The following is a 21137-nucleotide window of genomic DNA, read 5'->3' on the forward strand; positions in this document are numbered from 1 at the left end:
ACGCATGAAAAATTCTGGAACTTGTGAGGCTCTTAACGACTGCACCGAAAGATAAACATTTCCGCTGTTCCTGTGCTTTTGGAAACTTAGGCTGTGTATTGTATTTACTTGCGCAGAATAACGCAGCTTGTGTTACCTGCATTCACGGTAAAGGTTGCACCAAATTATGCGCAGGCGTTGTGCAGGGCGCCAGGGCTGCCGCACTAGGCGCAAAGATGGTGGACAAATGTTTTTTGAGCGTCGGTTCCAAGTACAAGTACCCGCCCAGCATGTTCCAGATGGTGAGTTATAGGCCACAGCTAAAATGAGGTTTAGCCGCGACAGGTCAGTAAATGGCGAGTGAGGTCTTCGCTGACTCGAGGCTCGCGTTCCGGGTGTCGTGGCTCCGAACAAGAGCTGGGCATCGGCATTAAAGGGACACGAGGATAAAGTGAAGTCGGTCAGTATTGATAGGCTACAGAATAAACGACAATGACACCACTGTCAATGAAAACAAATTTAGTATAGCCTAGAACAGATCAAAAATTAAATACAGGTGTAGCCACCACCGGTCATATCGCAAGCGAAATGCCTGCGTCCACAAGGATTTTTGTTCACAGATTCCAGAAGCCATGTTAAAGAGCCATCCAGTTTAAACTGGCGGCAAGTCAACCTTTCCAGTGAGAACGTCAGGAATTTGAATTCAGCAAGATGAAATTTTTAACACAGTTTTATCAGCGAGAAACGCGTTTTTTGCTGCCTCACAAACGTCATCATAGCGAAAATGGGCCTGGAAACCAATTTTGACGGACACAGAATATTCGATGAAGTTCGCCTCAGTGTTTCTCTAGAGAGTCCCGGATGATCCAAGGCGTGAGAGAAGTAGATCATCGCGCTTCGCTTCGGTTGGACCGCCTGCGGTTCCGAACAGTACAGTGTCAATTCACTCCACTCTGGTCATGAGCTCACGCTGCCCGTAGTGATGCTCTCACTCTGCCCTTAGTTCGTCGCTGCACCAGCTAGGCTTGGGATAAGACGGGCGACCTCGTGCGTGGACAGCCGTAATGAGGATCTGATTTCACCGAACGTGCCATGTACAGAAGTCACTGCAAAACAGATTTGTTGATACCCGGCGCACATTGGGAAGTAGAAAATACATGCTATAATCTTTTTATTTAGCGGCAGCCCACTCCTAAACACACGGACAAATATAGGTTGCACGACACATAAACGCGCTTGCCGGAGCTGAACCGGGAACAACCACCCCGACAGTATTCTCTGCTGAACTAGGGGAAGAACAAGACCATTAGTATTGGGTCTGCTGTCTGAGTCCGGTCCTTAACTTTCGGCATTTTTGTCACAATCCGAGAGTATGCAGTCCTTTTTTGGCTTCTCTCCTCGACGTCGCAGAAGACCTAGGGGTCCCTGGCCACCGGCAGAAGGACGTCAGGCGACCTCCTAGGCGCTCTGCGCCGTATACGGAGCATCACCGCTAGCTGAGCTCCATGCTGCACCAATGGCAGCAGCGGGAACGGCTAGTCGAGCGGCCCCTGTAGTCGCGGCTACAGACCAGGGCCCTACGAACAAGAGACCACGTGACGAACTAGCCAGCGACGCGCCCTTGCGTGACCATGCAGATGACATGGGCAAGGCACCCTTCACTGTTATGTCCTACAAGAAACAGAGAGCTGCTGGTGTTTGTGTACTCTTCAGGCCCACCTAAGTAGGAGGACGCCTATAGGTTGGTTGGTTGATGGGGTTTAACGTCGCAAAGCGACTAAGGCTATGAGAGACGCCGTAGTAGAGGGCTGCGGAAATTTCGACCACCTGGGGTTCTTTAACGTGCACTGACAACGCACAGTACACGGGCCTCTAGAATTTCTCCTCCAAAGAAATTCAACCACCGCGGCCGGGATCGAACCCGCGTCTTTCGGGTCAGCAGCCGAGCGCCATAACCTCTGAGCCCCCGCGGCGGCTAGGAGGACGCCTATATAAAACTAACCTTAATTTTTGCGGCTTCGCCTGTGGTAGCGTCTGCTCAACAGAAAGCGATCAGTCATCGCCTTAACAAGGACGGGAGATTGATGGTTACAATGTCGTCACTGCCTGCTGCCAACCGTCTGCTCACAGCAACTAAGCTGGCTGGAGTGGCTGTAGAGACCTGCAGGAGAATCTACGTGACCAAGGCGTTCTCTCAGCAAGAAGGCTGTTGTTTTGAAATTCGCTGAAGATTTACCACTGCCCAAACGTGTTACGCTTGGGTTCTGTAGTTGCTCTATAACTGAATAGCTCCTAGCAGCAACACAATATTACATATGCCAAAGGCATGGTCCCATATCGAGACACTGTACCGGCCCCGTGCGCTGCAAAGTTTGTGCTGGACCGCATTCGCTCAAAGAATGCACTTGGAGAGCGCAACCTAAATGCCCAAACTGCCGCGGCCCACACCCTGCTTCATACGGAGGGTGCTTTAAAAAAAAAGCTGCTACACTTGCACGGACGGTGGAGCAAGCACGAGAGAAACTACCCAAGCGTCATGATCCGCCCCCTAACCCCGACGTGGTTCTCACGAATACGTCAAATCTCTCCCAAAGTCAGTCAACGTCGCGCGAAAAATACAGCTGACAACACATACGCAGCTGCGGTGAAAAAGACATGAGGAAAGTCTGTTGGTTCTTCTCCATCAAAGCTACCGCCATACTCCGCACAAGACCCTACAAACAGCCTCTCTCGCCGTGTCTAGGGCACCACAACGCGACAGGACGATCAGCGAAAGGCAGCAAAACGGAAGCACTGAACAAGACATCACATGCCTACCGATTGCCATGCCGTCTGCAGCCATCAAATCAAAGCTCTTGTCCGCGGTAACCCCTCGTCACGAGGTCGCCCAGAAGTAGAAGCCGTCCTCGCAAGAGCCATAGATATCGGCCTACAACGCTGCACTGGGGCGTAATACCAGAAATCAATAATCACGGCTTAAACAGCGACAGCTTCACAACAGGTGACCACCCATAACATTTTTCGCACATGCACCATTTTCCAGTCGAACACTGGCGGCTTACCCTCCAAACTCTACAATTTCCGGCTGCTCGTCCGAGTTTACCACTTCACTTTCATAGTCAAATCTGAATCGCGCGTTGGAGAATATTTTAGGCTGCACGAATACTATTTTCACCATTCATAATGACCAGGTGGCGTCAGGAGATTGCTAATAGGCTTTCGTAACGATATCCCGGCCTCCTTGGTTGATGTTGCGCCTCACAGTGACAACGAATACGTATGTGCGCCGCAGCAGTAATTGGCCGACAAGAGTAAACTCTTATTGATATACCTTGAGCCACACAGGCCATTCGGCGCTCCAGGCTTGAAAACTTGATAGCAGGGACGCCCTCTCCGAATATTATTTGTGGAATCTTCAATGCTCGTGGTGATATTTAGGGCAGCTCACACATGCGCCCGTGGTGCCAAGCTAGCAGATCATCTCTCAGCACATTCGTTCGAGCCGCTAAATGATGGCAGCATAACCTACCTCCGAGGTGTGACGACTGCCAGCAGTGTCGACGTGACCGTCGTAACAAGGTCAATTGTCCACAACTTCGACTGGCTCACCGATTTGGAAACACGTGAAAGCGATCAATACCGAGTCTTCATATCAGCTGTCCGTGCACAGACGGCGCCGAAGAAATTCCTTATAAATGAAATCAAAATCAAATCAAAAATGTATTCGTCTGTATGCGTACGCATTCATAAATTCTGATCTGCCTAAGCACATTTTGCTTATTCGCTGATCAGGCAGCAGGTGGAGAAATACCTCCATATGCATACATTTTTTCTCTAAACACTCATGCTAACATAGAGAAAAAAACAAAAACGAACAAAAAAGTAAACAAAAAAATTTGAACACAAAATTGCAAATACGAAAGAACTCACGCTATACACAGGGAAATACATTTGCACACCAATTTCTCATGTCAGTCATCATCCTACGTTTGCTACTTACCTACATCCTACGTTTGTTAAAACCTACTTACTGGGCTGCATATAAGGACGCCGCAAGCAGGGTAATTACTACCGGAAACAGAATAAGGAATTACTATCGACAATGGCTCATTGCCTGAGGCGAAGTACACGAATTACAGCTAAAATGACAGGCAACCGCGATATCAAGAAGCATTTCAGTTTTCAGGTTCATGGCGGGAACACAGTGGGGCAGCAACTGGCAATCAGTGGTTCTGCTTGAAAAAGCCTACGATGAAGGAACTTTGTGCTGCTATCTATCAGTGCTTCAATGATTATCTCCAATAAGCAAGAACATTCTCGAGGCCGCGCGGAACAACTTCCTGCGGATATGCCTTGGCCTCCCATAGGGTTCCTCTGGAGCAGGAACAGTAGCGAAAGCAGGCTGTTTTCCGCTAGATGTGATTGAAGCCTAGGAAGCTATGCGTACCCATCTACGCCATGTCCTCCATGGGAAGAACTGACACCGCGTCCTCCTAACTCACTGCACATCTGGCTTTGACCAAGCTGTGGAGCTCCTGCCTTTCTCTACTATTAATCAGCCACAGAAACTCACTATTCTGACCTTTCCCCCTGGACACTCTCGCTTCTAAAGGTGAAGCAGTTTGTTCCAGGCGTGAATTCAAAGAGCCGCATGCCACAGGCAGCGCTTCTGCAAGCTGCTCTCGCGTACTTAACCGAGGAATATAAGCAGCGTATCCCCATCTTCACCGACGGGTCAACTACGCAAGCAAACTCTTCTTGTGGCCTTTATTTTCCCTCAAAAAGCAATGCTATTTCTTAGCGGCTGCAACGTAAGACACCGTCTACGACAGCTGTGTTTCACGGCACTAAAGCTTTTTTCTATATCCTGTATCGAACTCCCGCCATATGGGTTATCTTTACCGACTCCAAAGAATCTCTGCATATCCTGTCCAACCTGCTGAAAAAAGCAGTCATCAGCCAGTTTCCCTTGGCATCGGATAACTACATCATTTGGCTATTGTCGCAGGCCACTCTATAACATTTCAGTGGATACCGGCACACTGGAATTCTGGTCAATGAAAAAGCAGATGAAGCCACCCGTAAAGGCCACCAACATCATAGACACATTCGGACTTCCTTCACGAATTCTAATGCGTCAAAAATGGCTGAAAGATTTGCTTCCGAAAAAATGTATCGGCTCTGGAGCTTGCCGACACATCACTACCAGTTTCTTTACTCCATCGACAATACCTCGGATCAGGATTGCCGACCACAATTCCTTGCCATCTGGAAACACTTTACAACCGACTTCGCCTGAACGATGCGTTTATAAACGGCTTGCGGCACCATTTCGGTTAAATGAACAGTCCGCTTTGTGACAACTGTGGCTTGACCGAAACTTTGGAGCATATACTGATGCTGAGTCCTGCGTATGCCGAGAAACATGCACACTACGAAAATTGAATGGAGAAGCTCTCCCCAGTGCCTCTAACAATAGACATTATTTTAGGTCCTTTAGTCTGCTTTAGGCAACAGAGACACGCAATGAACTTTTTGTTTGCATATTTAAATGACATTGGACATCTTGGAAAGCTCTAATTTTACTTTGCATGTTACCCTCACGCATTCTTCACGTAGTGAACTTTCTTAGCTCATTTGTTGGACTATGCACTTCATCATTTCATACGTTACATCATTGGTGGGCGATGGACTTAATGGCCGCATTTTATCTTTTCCCCTTTTCGTGGCTTTTATTTACGTTTTCTGCACCGCTGTCCTTCCGTCTTTTTCTCCGAAATTCCCTTCCCCATGCAGTGATTTTTAAACGCAGGCTAAATTCTCTATTTTTCATGAAAGGGCTCCTCGCTCTCTCCGCCGAACTGTTCTTTTATTTCGCTACACTCGCTGCGAGACCTGGTGCGAACTTCTTTTTTGACCTGCGACGCAGGCGTATATAGTCGTCACCTGAGGCCAGGGCGCGATGCCAGGGGCGCTACGGGGCTCATCCCTTGTAGAGAAGCCACAGAAGCAGTCCAGTGGACATGCATGGATGAGGGCGAACAGAAGAATGGCAGTCTCGAGGCCATAGTGGGTACTGGGACGACGGGCGCAAGAACCGCAAGCTAGGTCTGTGAGTCTGAACGTACGGCAAGTGTTGGTTACTCGAAATAAAAGAGCTCATTAACAACTAATCTGCATGTAGTGCGCTTGATGTGTTTTGTTCGCCTCTCACAAAAGCGTGTAGTGGTCAAAACTCCTCACACGCAAGTAGTATGCATAGATAATCCAATGGCGCTTAGTTGCTCGTTGTGCAAGAGTTTCAAGTGCGCGCTGCGCACCAACTACCCTATTCCTAATGATTTAATGAGACTGCTTCCTCCTTCGTGCTCTCTCTTTTACTTTTTATGTCTTAAGGGTGCCAGAAAAATGTGCCTCGTACTCCGTTTCTGCTATCACAAGTACAAGCCGGTTCTGAATACAAGGGTAAGTAAGGAAGTACCAGTGCAGAATGAGTGGCGCTGGTTCTTAATCGCAATATAAAGGTGCCCTATTCACCACAATTAAAATCAGTTGAGAAAGTACGATGGGACGCTTTTTTGTACTGTGGAGCGCTGTGCCATCATTTTCTTTGTTTCCGTTGCATGCTCTTCGTGAACATTCTTCGTGTTAGGGCGGAGCCTGTACTTGCAAATCCGACAGGACGTTTACATGGGATTGTGTACACCGATTTATTCTATAGAATGACCCTGTGTTACTGGTTGGCCCTGCCTGGTGTGAGAGGAAAGAGAAAGCTGGAAAGCATGGCTGGAAAATGACTGGGATAAGTTTCTATTAAATAAAAAATGAAGAAACGAAAAAAAGAAGCAATAAGCGTCAGGTTCGAACCACTGATCTTCGGAGCCTGAGTAAATCACTACAACGTGCACCGAAACATCGATTAAGCTGCCCAAAGATGCTATCGGCTCACCTGCAAGCTTGAAACAACTATAAAATGCTTTCACTATTTGCATTAAGTTCAAGTCAGGTGCATCTGCTGTGACAGCTAAGACGGAGCTGTTTAAATATATTTAGGCTCCGAACGGCTCCGGCGTTTCTGGCATGAGTGCCTAAGCGCCTCGAATGAAGCGTGTTTAAGGTTCGAACAGTACCGGCGTCTATGGTATGCAAGCTAAAAGAGAACAGTTTAAACCTGCTCGAGCTCGGAATAGTACTCGTCTCGCCGGTATGAGAGCCAAATCTGACCCTCAGAAGCAAGTTTGCGGCCGCTGTAAACCAGGTATACCTGTTTTTATTTTTTGGACCCCGGTTCATTAGACACTCGGTTTATTCGGACATTTTCTCCTGTTCTTTGAAGCCGAGTTAACAGCGGTTTAGTGCTTCACCACTTCCGTGAACCAGTCTTGCAAATGGCTTTATATTAGCCAGTGAACCATCGTATTCCGAGGTAATCAAACAATTTCAGCAACCAGTCCTCGCGATCAGTCCTCGCAATCAGTGGAATGCTCCTGATCATGATGATAACAACAGAGATGCATACCAGATGCGCAAATATTTCACATTATACATTTTGACTCTTCTTTTCAGACAAGGTGTCCCTTTTAGAGCATAAAGAAATTCGCCACCTAGTCGTCGTCATCACCAGCAGAAGCAGCATTACTTTGCAACTGCCGGACAAACGCTATTCCTAACCGTGTCTAATCGACACTGTCCTGTGCCAACTGTGGCCACATTCTTCCTACTCTCATCCGCTCTGCTCACTAAGGACCATCAGTTATCCTGAGTTTGCATTAAGTACCCTGAGCATCCCTCCTTCTTCTCCTTGATTAAGGTTAAGATATATTTAAATCGAATTCGATCTCTCACGGACTTCCTTTCTCCTAACCTTAGAGTACCTTTTTTTGTTTCTATTGATCGCTGCCTAGTCCTCTGTTTAAGGCCACTTTCCGTCGATGCTCACGTTTTTTAGCCATATGTGGGTACCAGTAAGATACAGCTGTTATAAGCTTTCGTCCTGCTTGATATGCTGAACTCTAATAAATCACTTGAAAGTGCCTGCCAAATCCATTCGGCCTGATTTTTATTTTTGCTATTTCACTCATGGTCCAAATCTGCATCACTACTTGCTAACTAGATATAGTCATGTATCACATCCAATTCTTCGTTGCTTATCTTAAACTGCTGTGGCCTTCCGACAGGGCTGAACAAAACTTTAAGATTATCTCAAATAATTTTTAGACCACCCTTCTGCTCTGCCTCCCTAGGTCCTCGATCATGCTTTCTAGTTCCGCCCATGAGTTACCTAGCAACGCAATGCCGTTAAAAAATAGAAGATTGCTGAGGTAGTCTGTTAAGCTTTCAGCCGTAAGTTTTCCCAGCCCCGTTCTTTAAATACGTCTAATAAGTGCGCGGCCGATAATGAATAGGTCTCGACTAGTATACGTATACCGTAATTAAAAAAAGATGCACATTCTCGACACTTTTAAAACTTTGCAACGGCCATCAGTACAGCTCGTACGGAAACAAGCATAGCATCGATTACGTGGCGAGGATATTCTTTACTGTATATTGTTAAATAAAATCAAAGCATGTAAAAATAGACCTTCTCTCTTTAGAGCATATTCGTCCTCCCATTGCTCCATACGAATTCAATAACACCTGTATAGGAATAAATTTTTACACGCAAGTTTGGGGCCATGCTTGAGGGGCACTAAAAAGAATGTGGGACGTCATTTTGAAAACGATTTGTCTAAGCCCCATTGACACCAATTGCCAGGAGGTTCAGAATAAAACAGAGCGCTACGAGCAAAATCTTTTACAGTCTTCCTTCTCCAGAGCCCAGGCTAAATTTCTATTGGTCGTTATTGCTTGATCTTTTTGTTTTTCTACTACAAGCGTTCCTTGTGTTCTTTTCTACACGGCAATGACGTCCATACCGCTGGGTATACCTAAGCATTGTAACACTTGCAAGCATGATAACAAAGATTGTAATCCGCTTTTCGATAGGACTAAGGTTATCGGACGCTCCAGGAATAAGAAAGAACGGGAAATCATCGAGGTCTTGGAAATCGCGAAATTAGGGCTTGAAAAATGTGTTAGCGATACTTCAGTACACCTGTACCGAAAGGAGTTGGAGTTCCTTGATTCCACGAAATGAGTGTGGCTTTTGTTGTTGCGGTTGGTGCGCATGCGCTTTGCTGCTGAAGGAAAGAGGAATTGGTGGAATAAATCAGTTGTCAGTCTGCGTTTGTCCCGTGTGGTTATCTTTCTCTTGTCCCGTCCTTTTGCGCAGTTATTTTTTGTCTCATAATGTCTTACCAACTAGCTCCTCACCGCACTCTTCTAGATACCTAAGGGGTGCATTATAGCTAGGGAAGAACGGATACTTTCAGTGTTAAACCTTAAGGAGACATGTGTTCTTGCAGCCCAGGTTTATATCTTTCTCCCGATAATTTCGATATATTGGGAAGAGAAGACCTCGAATTTTTTAAAATAACGGCCGTGCGAGTGGTAGAGAAGCTTCAGCTGTATTTTACATTTGGCTCCAGGTTCTGTCGCCCATCCCCGCTTAAAAGAAATGTGCCGCCCATTAACACATGAACAGCGACCGCATTCTAGAGAGGGACAATGGAATGCTATTATCAATGTATTCTGCTTTAACGCAAACTCGCTAAATTCAATATGACCGTTGCAAGAGCATGAAAAGACGAGTAATAACGTAGATTTCTGGTCTTAGTTTGAAAGTTATCCGTTTAGGACGCCTGTTTTCGCCAAACAGAGCGCTTACTGAATACAAAATGGCATGCTGGAAAATACTTGTAAACGTTAGCTACACTGGCGACTATGACCTCCAATACTTGTTCGTAATATAAATATTGAAGCTTAACAATTCACACCAATTTTTTCATTCGAAAGTTAGTAAAATATAAAAATGCTTCAATAACTTGCTACGTAAAGTTGCTTGGAAGCCTTATATTTCTTTCATATTAGGCGTCCAAACAGCGGTATTGGTCATTCAATCTATGCATCTTTGCATTAGGCAGGGTTAAGGTAATCTCACACTGCTTTTCTTTTTGTTGGGTGTTAGGGTATGGACGCCTACGGAGAAGCAGTTTATTCCTGCATAAACAAGATTGGGCCCCTGCTGACGATTCAGCTGAATCCGGTGAGATATTTTCTATATCACGCATCTTTTAATCCATTAAAATGTCACGGTCGCCGGTAGAACGTTCTATCCCTAGCAGAACAGTACCTGGCGAGCACACTGGGCAGAGCGCAGCCGGCAGGGCCTAGCACCGAGCAGAAGAGGACGAAGTCCGGCGCGCGACAAAGGTCGAAGACAGACCGCACGGGGGCGCCGGTAGAGTGGTGTCTAAACTAAGTGTGGCAATATATATGGTGTACTCATTTATGTACGATCATTTTGCATATACGCAAACACCATTACGTGCGCAAGCACTTCTAACAAAACCAACTCAATATAAAGATGATTGAAGTCTAGTGTTTGACGGAAACCCGTCTGGTCGGGATGGTAGATGACGAAATTAGAAGGCGCCGACCAAAAGAAAGGATGAGATGACGTTTCGGCTCCCCCACGGGAGCCTTGTTCACAATGAGTAAGGCTCCCGTGGGGGAGCCGAAACGTCATGTCATCCTTTCTTTTGGTCGGCGGCTTCTAATTTCGTCAAATATAAAGATGCGCTCGAAAAAAAAATTACCAAAACAGCAGCCAGATTCATTAAAGGCTTTACTAGTGGTATCTGATTACTGCTGATATCTCGGGTTGGCCAGTGCATCATACGCATGAGTCTCGAAGTATCCCTCTTTTCTTTGTTACGTACCTGCGCTTATAAGCAAGAAGCAAATCTCTCGACGTAGCCTACTGGCCTTGTTATCAAATTGGAAAAATGCAAAATGAGTTATGTCACAAATACATACGGTGCAAACGCCATAAATAAAGGCTGCATGCCGCATAACTCACCATAAAAATACCAAGATGATACGGCAGTTGGTGAAGCCTCACGCCCCCAAATTAATAATGAAGTGGCGACCAACGGGTGTGCTTAACTGGGCTCTCTTTAATGAATGAGAAGGCAAAGACGAGAGGGACCGTTGTGGTCAATATTTATTGCATAATGCGAACCCTACGCGGAACCTAATTATACTTTTTTCTTCAAGTACAAACAGCCCACGGGCAGTATTTGAACAAGTCGATTCAAATAATGTTTCCCAGTAGGCCATCTGCAAGGACCGTCATAATAAAGGAGGTTATGTCAACTAAATGACTAACGACGCTGCCATCGATGAGGGATCTGCCCTATCTAGCGCATGCCATGGCTGTCCTATTTCAGGAAACTTGGTATTTACATCTTCACATGTAACACTGTTCCTACTTACGTTACGTTTCTGTTACACCTTGAACTGAGCTAATTGTTTAGGCCCATTCGAAAAATCGACGCGCTTTTTAGGTTTTTTTGCTTTAAGCTACCAAGAATGTTAATTCGAACACTGATCAAGCAAGCGCACGTGCTAATAAAAGGAGAAACTCTGCTTTCTCTTGAAGAAATTCAAGCATGCAAAACTTTCGGTATCAAAACCTTGCAGCACTTCGTGGCAGCCGAAGTTATAAATGCCACAGGGATGTTCGTTGATGCAGTGGTAAGTTATATGCTCGTTTTTCGTCCTCTTCCTTATGCAATACATTTTCTTTGGCTAAAAGAAGTGAGTACTAGTGGCGGCGGAAAAGCAGAACACAAAAGAAAAGTTGAAAGGCAAAATACATTATGTTTTGATTTTCAACCGACGACCATTAATGAAGCATTCTTGAACATTATTAAGAGACTTACATGCTCTTACGAGCTTTAATTACGCCAGAACAGCTCGGTTAAGGGAAACAAGTGGCGAGCGTGTACCCCCGACTTCGTCACAGCTTGCAGTCTCTCGGAATTCCGCTGTAAAAAAACGATTTCAAAAGTAAAAATCAGGATCTTCGTAAGCTCACATGATAATTCAGCAGTAGCCAGGCAAACCGAGACGTTAGAGGCTACATTTTACAGAGATTGGCACGTAATATTCTGCGCTCACCACATCAAATTCCAGGCACGCTATTTCTTGGGCGCAGCGCTAACATTTGGTAAATTTAACATCGCCCGAGTTAACGTTTCGTGGTTTTCCCATTCATATTAGAAGGTGTTTGTAGATATCTTCGGGGTGATTATTTTGACATAGTTCCGTGAGGTGCACCGCCCTGGAAAGTACTTTACTGAGCGTTATTCAGGACAGATCGCATTGAATGGCTTAAGAAGGTGTGGAGGAAAAAGCTTGAAATTTTGACTGGTAGTAAATACGTAACTAGCGGCTGCTGGAACATATTTTTATGCAGGTTATTTCTGCGACAAAATTACTGGGAATGTCTATTTGGTCTTTACCTGAAATATATCGAAATTTCATCTTTTACGTTTTGCCTATTCCAAGAACAAGAAGAGACACACGGGTCTTTTTCCAGCGTTACCTACCAAGAGATGCAAAGCCTTTAAATTAGAATTGCGATTTCGCTGTGGCAGTGCTCCGAGGAGGCACAGAGACAAACCTTGAGCCGTTGCCTAGCAACCGCCGCAGCTGGCGCACACCGCGCGCTCGCCGCACCATCTGGGGTGATGTCGCACCGCGCGCCTCGGCGCGGAGCCGCCGTCGCCGTTTGGTATGACGTCACACCTCTTGCTCGCTTCGCCAGCTGTGTCGCCTGCCTGATCACATGTAGGAGGATTTAAAAGGAGACCTCGCGTGCGCCGCAACCGCACTTGAGGCGGCAGTATGGACGGCGACAAGTACGCTAAGCAGAAGGAGGCCTGGAATCGACATCGGAACGAGATGAAGAGGAAACTAATCACGCAGGAAACCGAGGAATAGCGCGCCTTAGCGTTTGCTACGTATATCCGGACATAGCCGAGCTAAGCCACTGCCAATCTTTAGAGCGCAGCTCTTTGGCGCCCGTTTCTGCGTTTCGCGGTGTCGCCGTCGCCGTTGTAACCAGCAGTAAACACCCTAGTTGCGCTTTAAGCTGCGAAAGCAACGGAGGGGGAGCTTGGAAACCAAAAGGAAAGACGCATAACTGCCCTCTTGGAACAGTGGACACCTCATTCGTGCTTTAAGCAACGTGCCGGTAGTGACAGGTGTGTGCTACATGAGTTGGCATTGACAGCGTTGTGCCATTTCAAGAAAGGAAGAGCGCATCAGTGGCTGCCTGGGTCCGAAGTGGCCGCCTGAATCCGTTTATAGGTACGTGAGGTGATGAGAGGGAGATGTGGGCTGCAGGCATTGACAACGTTGTGCCAGAAACGAGGCGCTGAAGCCATAGACCATAAGTGTTCATTGTGTTCAATGGCGTCGGCGTTGACAACGTTTTACACTCGGATCAAATTATTGAAATCAAGTGCGCATAACTGGCTCCCTGGGATAAGTTGGCTGCAGGCATTGACAACTTTGTGCCAGAAACGCGGCGCTGAAGCCATAGGCCATCGGTGTTCGTTGTGTTCATTGACGTTGGCGTTGATGTCTTACACTCTGACCATTTTAAGGAAAGGAAGTGCGCATAACTGGCTTCCTGGGTCAGCGGACGCCTGAATCGCGCTTATAGGTAAGCGGGATGATGTGGGCTGAACTGTGAGCGAAACTCTCGCAATCAACCATTAAACTGCCATCTACCCGGGTTCGAACCAGACCGCGGCGACCAGACGGAGGCGAAACGCAAGAGGCGCCCGTGTGCTGTGCGATGTCACTGCATATTAAAGATCCCCAGGTAGTCGAAATTATTCCGGAGACCTCCACTACGGCACCTCTTTTTCTCCTTCTTCTTTCACTACCACCTTTGTCCCTTCCCTAACGGCGCTGTTCAGGTGTCCGCCGATAATTTGAGACAGATACTGCGCCAATTCCTTCCTTCAAAAACCAATTTACCTGCTAGGGTGGCAGCGTCGGTGGGGACTTTAATCTATATATAAAGAGAAACAGGAATTTATTACCACTTATGCGGGAGAATATCCGGTTCCTCTCGCTCGTAACGCCTCCCGCGGCTGTGACAACCTCGCGATATGCTTGCATAGACCTCGTCTTTAAGAACCAGGCATTGGTGCAGCAAGTCGAGCATACATCTATCTATTTCTCCGACCACAAAGCTTGCTTCATGGCAATAGTCACGAATTTTCTCCCTCTCTCTCGTTGATGTTGATGTTGCTCTCCTTCGATGTTGATGTGGAGCGGTAGAGGGCGGGTCTCGTGAGTGACCCGGGGGACGTACTTCGCGACTGGTGAGTTTAGACAGGTGTGCAGGCCTTCGGATGGTGAGGCACTTGGAAGGCTTTCTTCAAGAAATTATTTATTACAAATGTATAGACAACTTATTTACATATGCCGAGTGATTTCGGCCTCTCCACTTTCACTAAAAATAAAACCTCAAAACTTCCACGACTCCGGACCACCGCTGGCCACCACACAGCCAACCCGTCCGGCCGCCGCTCAGCTAACTCGCGTCTCCAACTCTACGCTCTCGGCCCCGGGACCACCACCGGCCACACACGACCGATCTGTCCGGCTGCCACACACCCCACCTCGGCGCTCTCCATCGCGCGCACCCATCTCGTCACATTCGCGCCAAAAACTCCCTCCTCCGTCAATAAACAATCCTCCCGCCAAAACTTACTTTTTAGCCAATCGACGACTTTCCCGCCGTCGTTTAGAAGTAAGAGGTCACAAGGCAAAAGACAAGTAAACAATATAAAACACACACCTCGCTCTAAGCAGCCATGGCTAACTAGAAGCTATTACAACAAAAAGAAACAAACACAATAAAACACGCGCTCCACTGTTAGCCGCTCTGGCCAGCTAGCAAGAACGAAAACAAGAACAGCGCCAATCCATCCCAGCCGTCCTGTAGTCGTCTCGGGTTTCGGCCCGACTTCCTAGAAGAAACCATTCCCCACTCGCTGGGGCCGAGAAGCACGACCCTCGCACGCTACGCCGTTTTAAGTCCTTCTCCTTTTGTCTGCGCATTCCCCTGCCCCCTTTCGGCGACACTCCTCACACTTTACCACGACGCACGCTAGCTGCGGCGTGACAGCAATCAAGAACTGTTAGTGCAGTGTTTCTTGAAGAAGGAAAATGTGCGAAAAATGGCAAGTTGTCTGTAATTGCACACACATGTCTCGCTCGAATTCTTTGTCTCAATTTATCGAAAAGCTGATACAGCTGATGAGCTGCGCTCAAATTTCGCATTAGGAAGTAACGTAATCGTCCACAATTTTTTTTAGTCTGGATTTAGTGAGGGCTAGCTTTAGTGTCGGTAAAGAACAGATATATTTGGAGTCTGGGAAAAAAAAATCACAAAACTATGAATATGCGTTAGAAGATACCAACTGTACTTTACTTCAAAAGGAGGAAACGGCAAAAACAGAAAAAAAAACCCTGCGATCAATGTGGGCAAATTCTAAAAAAAAAATACATTCAATATGCCCAATATATGAGAAAAGTATACGGCCTACCCAGTGGCCTTACGCAGACTTATATTGTACTGAGGCAAAGTGTTCATCTAGAGCAATGAGAAGTGCTACTTTTCCACACGCACTGACCCAGTATGAGGCATATGTTCCAAACCGGCCCCTTAGATCGATGCCCGACACCAGCGTGAAGCGTCTGCAAGAACAAATTCTTCAGTAACCAGAAAGTCATCAGTACTTGGAATCAAAGCTACTAAAGCAGAGAACGTCTTTTGAACACAGGCTTTCTGAGTTATGAGCACTTTCTTGGCACATGAATGCCATCTGTTTTGTCCATCAAAATATAGTTATTTCAATTTAACTGGCCGGCTGCTTAATTAATGCTGAGTAAAATTTTTTACTATAACTGTCAGTCTCCTCATTTTTTAAGAGGCGAATAGCTTCGCCGCTCCACCATATGGAGTTTTGAGGTCGCACACGGAAGAACCTGAAACTGCGCAACCGGAGAGTGCGCTAGCCACGCTTACCAGCACCCGTAACACAGCGGTGCACATGTCAGGTGTTGTCTGCCTGCTCGCCGCCTCCACCTAGGCGCTGCGTAAAAAGCATGTGACACCTTCACCGCTGGTTGATGCATGCTTGAAGGTATGACTACCGCTCCGTGCGGTCGCGAAGTTTCAGCTTCGAGCGTGCTTTAGTACCAAAATTGGTTTAGCTGCAGAGGCGACGAGAACTGTATTTTCAAAAGATTAAAAGTCGATATGTAAAATTATTGTGCATACAAACTTAATAAATGAGCAGACTAACATTATTAGCTAAAAACTTAACTATTATTAAATATTAGTTAAGTATCTTGCTAGCTAGCACGTCTTAGAAGTACTCTGATGCGCTACACCTCTGACAACGCTATTTTGATGACAGCGCTGTTCTCTACCACAACGCCTATTTTTTAAAAATGCTAACAGTTTAAAGTGAAACACCACGTATAGCTGGCGTTATACTTAAGAAGATCTGTAAGATTTGAAAATAGGCTTTTTGAGTTCGAAGAGGTCTTTATTCGGCGCAACATTGTCAGCGATATATCGCACCAGAGTACTCCTAAGACGTGTTAACCGCTACGATAGTTCATTAATATTGAGTAGTTCACTTTTACCTATTTTTGTTAGTCCCCTTATTTATTGAGAGGCACTTAGTCCATCGTAAATGCTATCTTTATCAGTTTTTAGAACTTTGAAACCGCTGTTACCCTCAGCGCTCTCGCCCAGCGAAGTTTGCCTAATTCAGGAAGTTACGAGCAGGGAAGAGGTTGCTTTGCATGGAAGCATCTCGAAAACGCACGTATTGCGGCTAAAAATTTCATGGGCCACAGCGCCAGGAGTAACAGCGTTTCCGACATTATAAAACTTATATGCGTATTGCTTACGTTGAGATACACGCCTATGAATACATAAGATGACGAACAGTAATGATTAAAAAGCTGACTACGACTACTGAGTACCAGTTAACCAGCCTACAAGTCAGCACGTCATAGCTGTATTCTGGTGCGCTGCATCACTGGAACTGTTATGCCGAAAAAAGTGCTCTTCTAACTCAAGAAGCCTATTTTGAGAATCGCAGAACATCTTAGATAAAACGCACGGTGTATTAGTCCAAAAAATGTGGCCTTCAGGTAGAGTATCCCCCTCGCATTCGGGAGGTGCTGGGTTCGGTCCCCAGTGCCGCCGGGTACCCACCGGTTTCTTTAATGGGTAGAAGATTTCCCCTGGCCTGGTGCTCGGCTCTTCTAGGGTGAGATGCTTGGGAAAAGGGTCTTAGACCACAGTTGCATTTACAGATCAGAGATAAGTTCCGCCGTCAAGCATTCCTAAATCCGCGTCGTGCGGTAGAAGCCCAAATATATATATATATATATATATATATATATATATATATATATATATATATATATATATATATATTACGATGAAAAAACTTGCTCGACTGCTAACAACATAAGTAAAGAGTTGAAGTACACTTCTTAAAGAAACATTTATTTACCGACGGTTTCGAACGGTGGACCGTCCTTCATCAGGGTAAGGTTGTTTGTGAACAAAAACGATCCACTGTCGATCCACTCGATCCACAGAAGTAACCACACTTCTGTCGGGCGGTTGGCACTGTGATGCAACGGGCGCGATAATGTTTTCTTCCCGCGTGTTCGAACGTCCCGCTCCCGCCGAAGGAAGCCTCCGCCCACAATATTTCTTCTCAACGGTTTTCCTCGCAGACAGCTCACCCCTCTCCACTTCCGCTACAACCTTTTGCCTCCTTCCCTTCCCCCACCCCCTCTTTTCCCCTTTCTTGAATTCGTTCTTTTATTTTTTGTGTGCTCGCATTGCAGCCCTCATTTTCCCCTTATTCGGCAGGAACACCCCTGTCCGCCACTGTCTTGCTTTTCGTGTTTTGTTTTGTTTCCTCAAAGGAGAGCGTCTTCCCCTCTCCATCTGTGTGCGGTGCCGTGAGCAAGTGGATCGTTTTTGTTCACAAACAACCTTACCCTGATGAAGGACGGTCCACCGTCCGAAACCGTCGGTAAATAAATGTTTCTTTAAGAAGTGTACTTCAACTCTTTACTTATATATATATATATATATATATATATATATATATATATATATATTTGAGTGGGAGAACAACCGATACAGCGGAAACCATCGGTGCTATTTAATGTCAGTGTTCCTTGTTGCGCACGGTATCATAAGGACAATTCACTAAGACGTCGTAGCAGTAAAGACTACCAAGAGGGACTATTACAGGTACAAAACATTCTTCAGTGCTTCGCGGAGATAGTGAGCTCGCAGCCATCGTAACAAGGAGGAGAGTAGAAACAGCTGTACAAGTAGCCAGATAACTATTGTAATTTTTTTTCTGTGCAAAAGGCCCGAGCTCAAAATCAACGTTTGAACGTTGCATGGAAACACTGTAGTTGGGATAGGCTCGAAGACCAACACGTACAACTCTGGACGGTATCTAGAAACAGAGGGATCAAGGTTAGAATATTATATGCGCAATTATGATGACAGACACTTCATTCAGTGATCTCAAATATGGAGCACTGGTAAGGGTCAGCACTCCGCCATGCGTGACGTGACGACATTCCTACAGAGATTTCACCACAGACGCGTAGAAGAGCGGTTACCAGCTCCGCTTCGTTGTTATCCTCATCCAAAGGGCACCAAGATACAAACTTCACTTCACTTTATTCACCTTAAAGACCCCCTTTAGGGGGTATTACATAAGGGGTCAGTTAATATATTCAACAATAATAAATACATGTCATTGCAGTATGATACAAGTGGTTACAGAGGATAAGAATGAAGATGGGCACAAACGCACCGCACGCCTCGCCCACAGACGCACTGTGGCAGCAATTCGAGTAAACTGTACACCTCTTACGAGACAGAGGTCATTGCCAGGAATGACCCACACAGTGCTGGGCAATGCGTTATGCCTAGTGCTTAACCGCGAGGGACTTTCAATTTGCGGCGGCCACACCGAAGCAAGACCACCTCACACTAATCCGTGACTGCAACGCATCAATGTCATCTTCGGTTCAGGACGTGGGGAAGAATTTCACGCCTGAGTTTCCATTTCCCTTAATTGAAACTAAGGTGCATTATTAGGAAAACAAGCTGTAAGATGTTGCCCAATATGGGGCGCCAGAGTGAGCTGTTTTAGTAAGAAAAGGTGATTCGGTTTCAAGTAAATACGCAACATAAAAATTAAAAGCTCTTCCGGAAGCTAGTGCATAACTTCGAATTTTCTGTTGTTCTGAATATCTTCAAAGCAGCGGAAAACTGCGAAAGTTATTCCAACTCAGTTTAGTCTGCTCATTTGGTTTTTATTTATTTGCAATACTGGCAGTCCCATCAGGGACTGGCAGGAAAATAATAAAGAAATTAATGAAGAGATAATGCTGCTTTTAGATCATTCACCTGTGGTGGCTCAAAGCGTAATCGCAAGCGAACACAGTGAGCCAAACTTGTTGCCGTTGCAGGAAAGCAGTGGTAAAAATGTGTGCTCTGAAGCTGATGAAAGTGTTGTTAACTAAGTTTAACTGACATTCTTTCTCTCTTGGGATAGCGATCAGTTTTTTTTTTTTTTTGCACTGAACACCTCATTGGAACGAGACGATGAGGCGCTAGAGCATTCTGCTTTGTGTTTTAATGCAATCAGCTGGAGTTATCTTTACCATCGCAGTTCTGTCTCGAACATCCACTTGCTTGAGCTGTCACTTGTTGCGACAGCAGCAACTGAATCTTAGCCACTTTTTTTTTTTCAGGAGTGTGTTTCCAAGAACCGAATATTCACAGACGACGTCGCTGTGTCTTTAGCGTTAATGAAGTGGATGTTAAAGACTCTGTTTTGAATTTGACATCATGACAAAGAAATGTCAGCAATGAAGCGAATTTCGGCGCCCTTCTCTTTAGTACCACGCAGTAAAGAGAGAAGAAAGCTTCAGAGGAGCTAACCACCATATGGGTAATGACCATAGGTCCTATGTTGTGGTCTCTACATGAAGACTTATCCTGTTTATCATGTGGAAGATATCAGAAAGGACTGCTGAAAAATTAACAGCACTATGAATAAAAGGGGTCACATTGCAGTCTTTTCGTTTCCGGTGTTACTTCTTTCCTAGGTTTCTGAGGTCCTCATGAAAGAGGAACGAAAACGAGGTGATGGTCGAGGAAACAGCAGTAAAATGTTTATCATTAAGTGACTAGAGGAACGTAACGCGCAACATAGGAAAAAGATGGTCATCTGCTGCCAAAAGACTACAGTAATATTTGAGTAACGAGCCTCGTTTCGCAGTCGCCTTTTGAGTTGCCGCCGTCGCTGTTGTCGTATCAGCGGCTATAGATAAAACGCGATAGTGACTGCAGTTCAGGAAGCAGGAAGGCAGCGAAAGGAGACAGAAAGATGCTGTTTCCTGGGCTGATTTGCACCCCAAAAGAACTCTACCGTATTGCAAAAACCAGTGTCCTCGAGCCTCATTCATCAGGAAGCCAGTACATTTTTCGCGCTGGTTTTGGCTGAGGACACTGGCGGTCGGCGAAATTTACTGAAGCTTGAATGGAAAGACACCGTTTGCGCTCGTAGGATGGTGGTAAACGCTGTAACAACCTTTTCCATGCTTAATTTGCCACAGGTATATCGCTCATGGGAATGTAACAGCTGTGTACGCGTTAAGACCGCGCTGGTCCAAGCGTCATGTTGAAAATAGCCGACATTAGGAAACTGGTAGCCGAAACATTGAGGACATGGAAAACACTGGGCAAGTAAGCGCTTTTTCAAGGGTCTCATTTCGCAACCGAAAATGAAGAAAATTTCTTGACGTTTTTTTTTTGCGTTTCGATAAGCGAGTCAATCGTATCTTAAGACAGCGCGATCGACGTATTGCTCACCCTTCTATCAGCCACTGGCGAACAACTTGGAACAAAAAATTGAACCGGAAATTATAGGCTATGGTCGCAAACTTGAAACATATACGTTTGAAGACGCTTAAATACAGTATGCAAAATACAGTAGGTATGCAATACAGTATATACAGGTATATATATATACCTGTATCAACTGTAGGTATATATACAGTTATAAATACAGAAGGTATGCAGAATATGCATACCTAGCCTCATCGCAGGCTTCAAA

General features: G+C 45.8%; 1 protein-coding gene across 1 annotated transcript; it reads left to right on the forward strand.

The window, feature by feature from the left end:
* The first annotated feature begins 215 nt into the window (after nucleotides 1–215).
* LOC149343968 (uncharacterized) lies at nucleotides 216–19857 on the forward strand. Its single transcript, XM_089542535.1, has 5 exons — nucleotides 216–281; nucleotides 6376–6444; nucleotides 10046–10123; nucleotides 11563–11616; nucleotides 19771–19857. Exons 1-5 carry the CDS (start codon nucleotides 216–218, stop codon nucleotides 19855–19857), a joined length of 354 nt encoding a protein of 117 aa, XP_089398661.1.
* The last annotated feature ends 1280 nt before the right edge of the window (nucleotides 19858–21137 follow it).

This window comes from Amblyomma mixtum, chromosome 5, assembly GCF_055824585.1.
Source record: "Amblyomma mixtum isolate Tamu chromosome 5, ASM5582458v1, whole genome shotgun sequence".
NCBI classification, from domain to species: Eukaryota; Metazoa; Arthropoda; class Arachnida; order Ixodida; family Ixodidae; genus Amblyomma; species Amblyomma mixtum.

Coding starts and splice junctions, on each gene's coding strand:
- LOC149343968 (XM_089542535.1), top strand. CDS start 216: ATGGTGGACAAATGTTTTTTGAGCGTCGGTTCCAAGTACAAGTACCCG. Junction 6,445..10,045: donor AGCCGGTTCTGAATACAAGG/GTAAGTAAGGAA, acceptor GTTGGGTGTTAG/GGTATGGACGCCTACGGAGA. Junction 10,124..11,562: donor TGACGATTCAGCTGAATCCG/GTGAGATATTTT, acceptor AAAACCTTGCAG/CACTTCGTGGCAGCCGAAGT.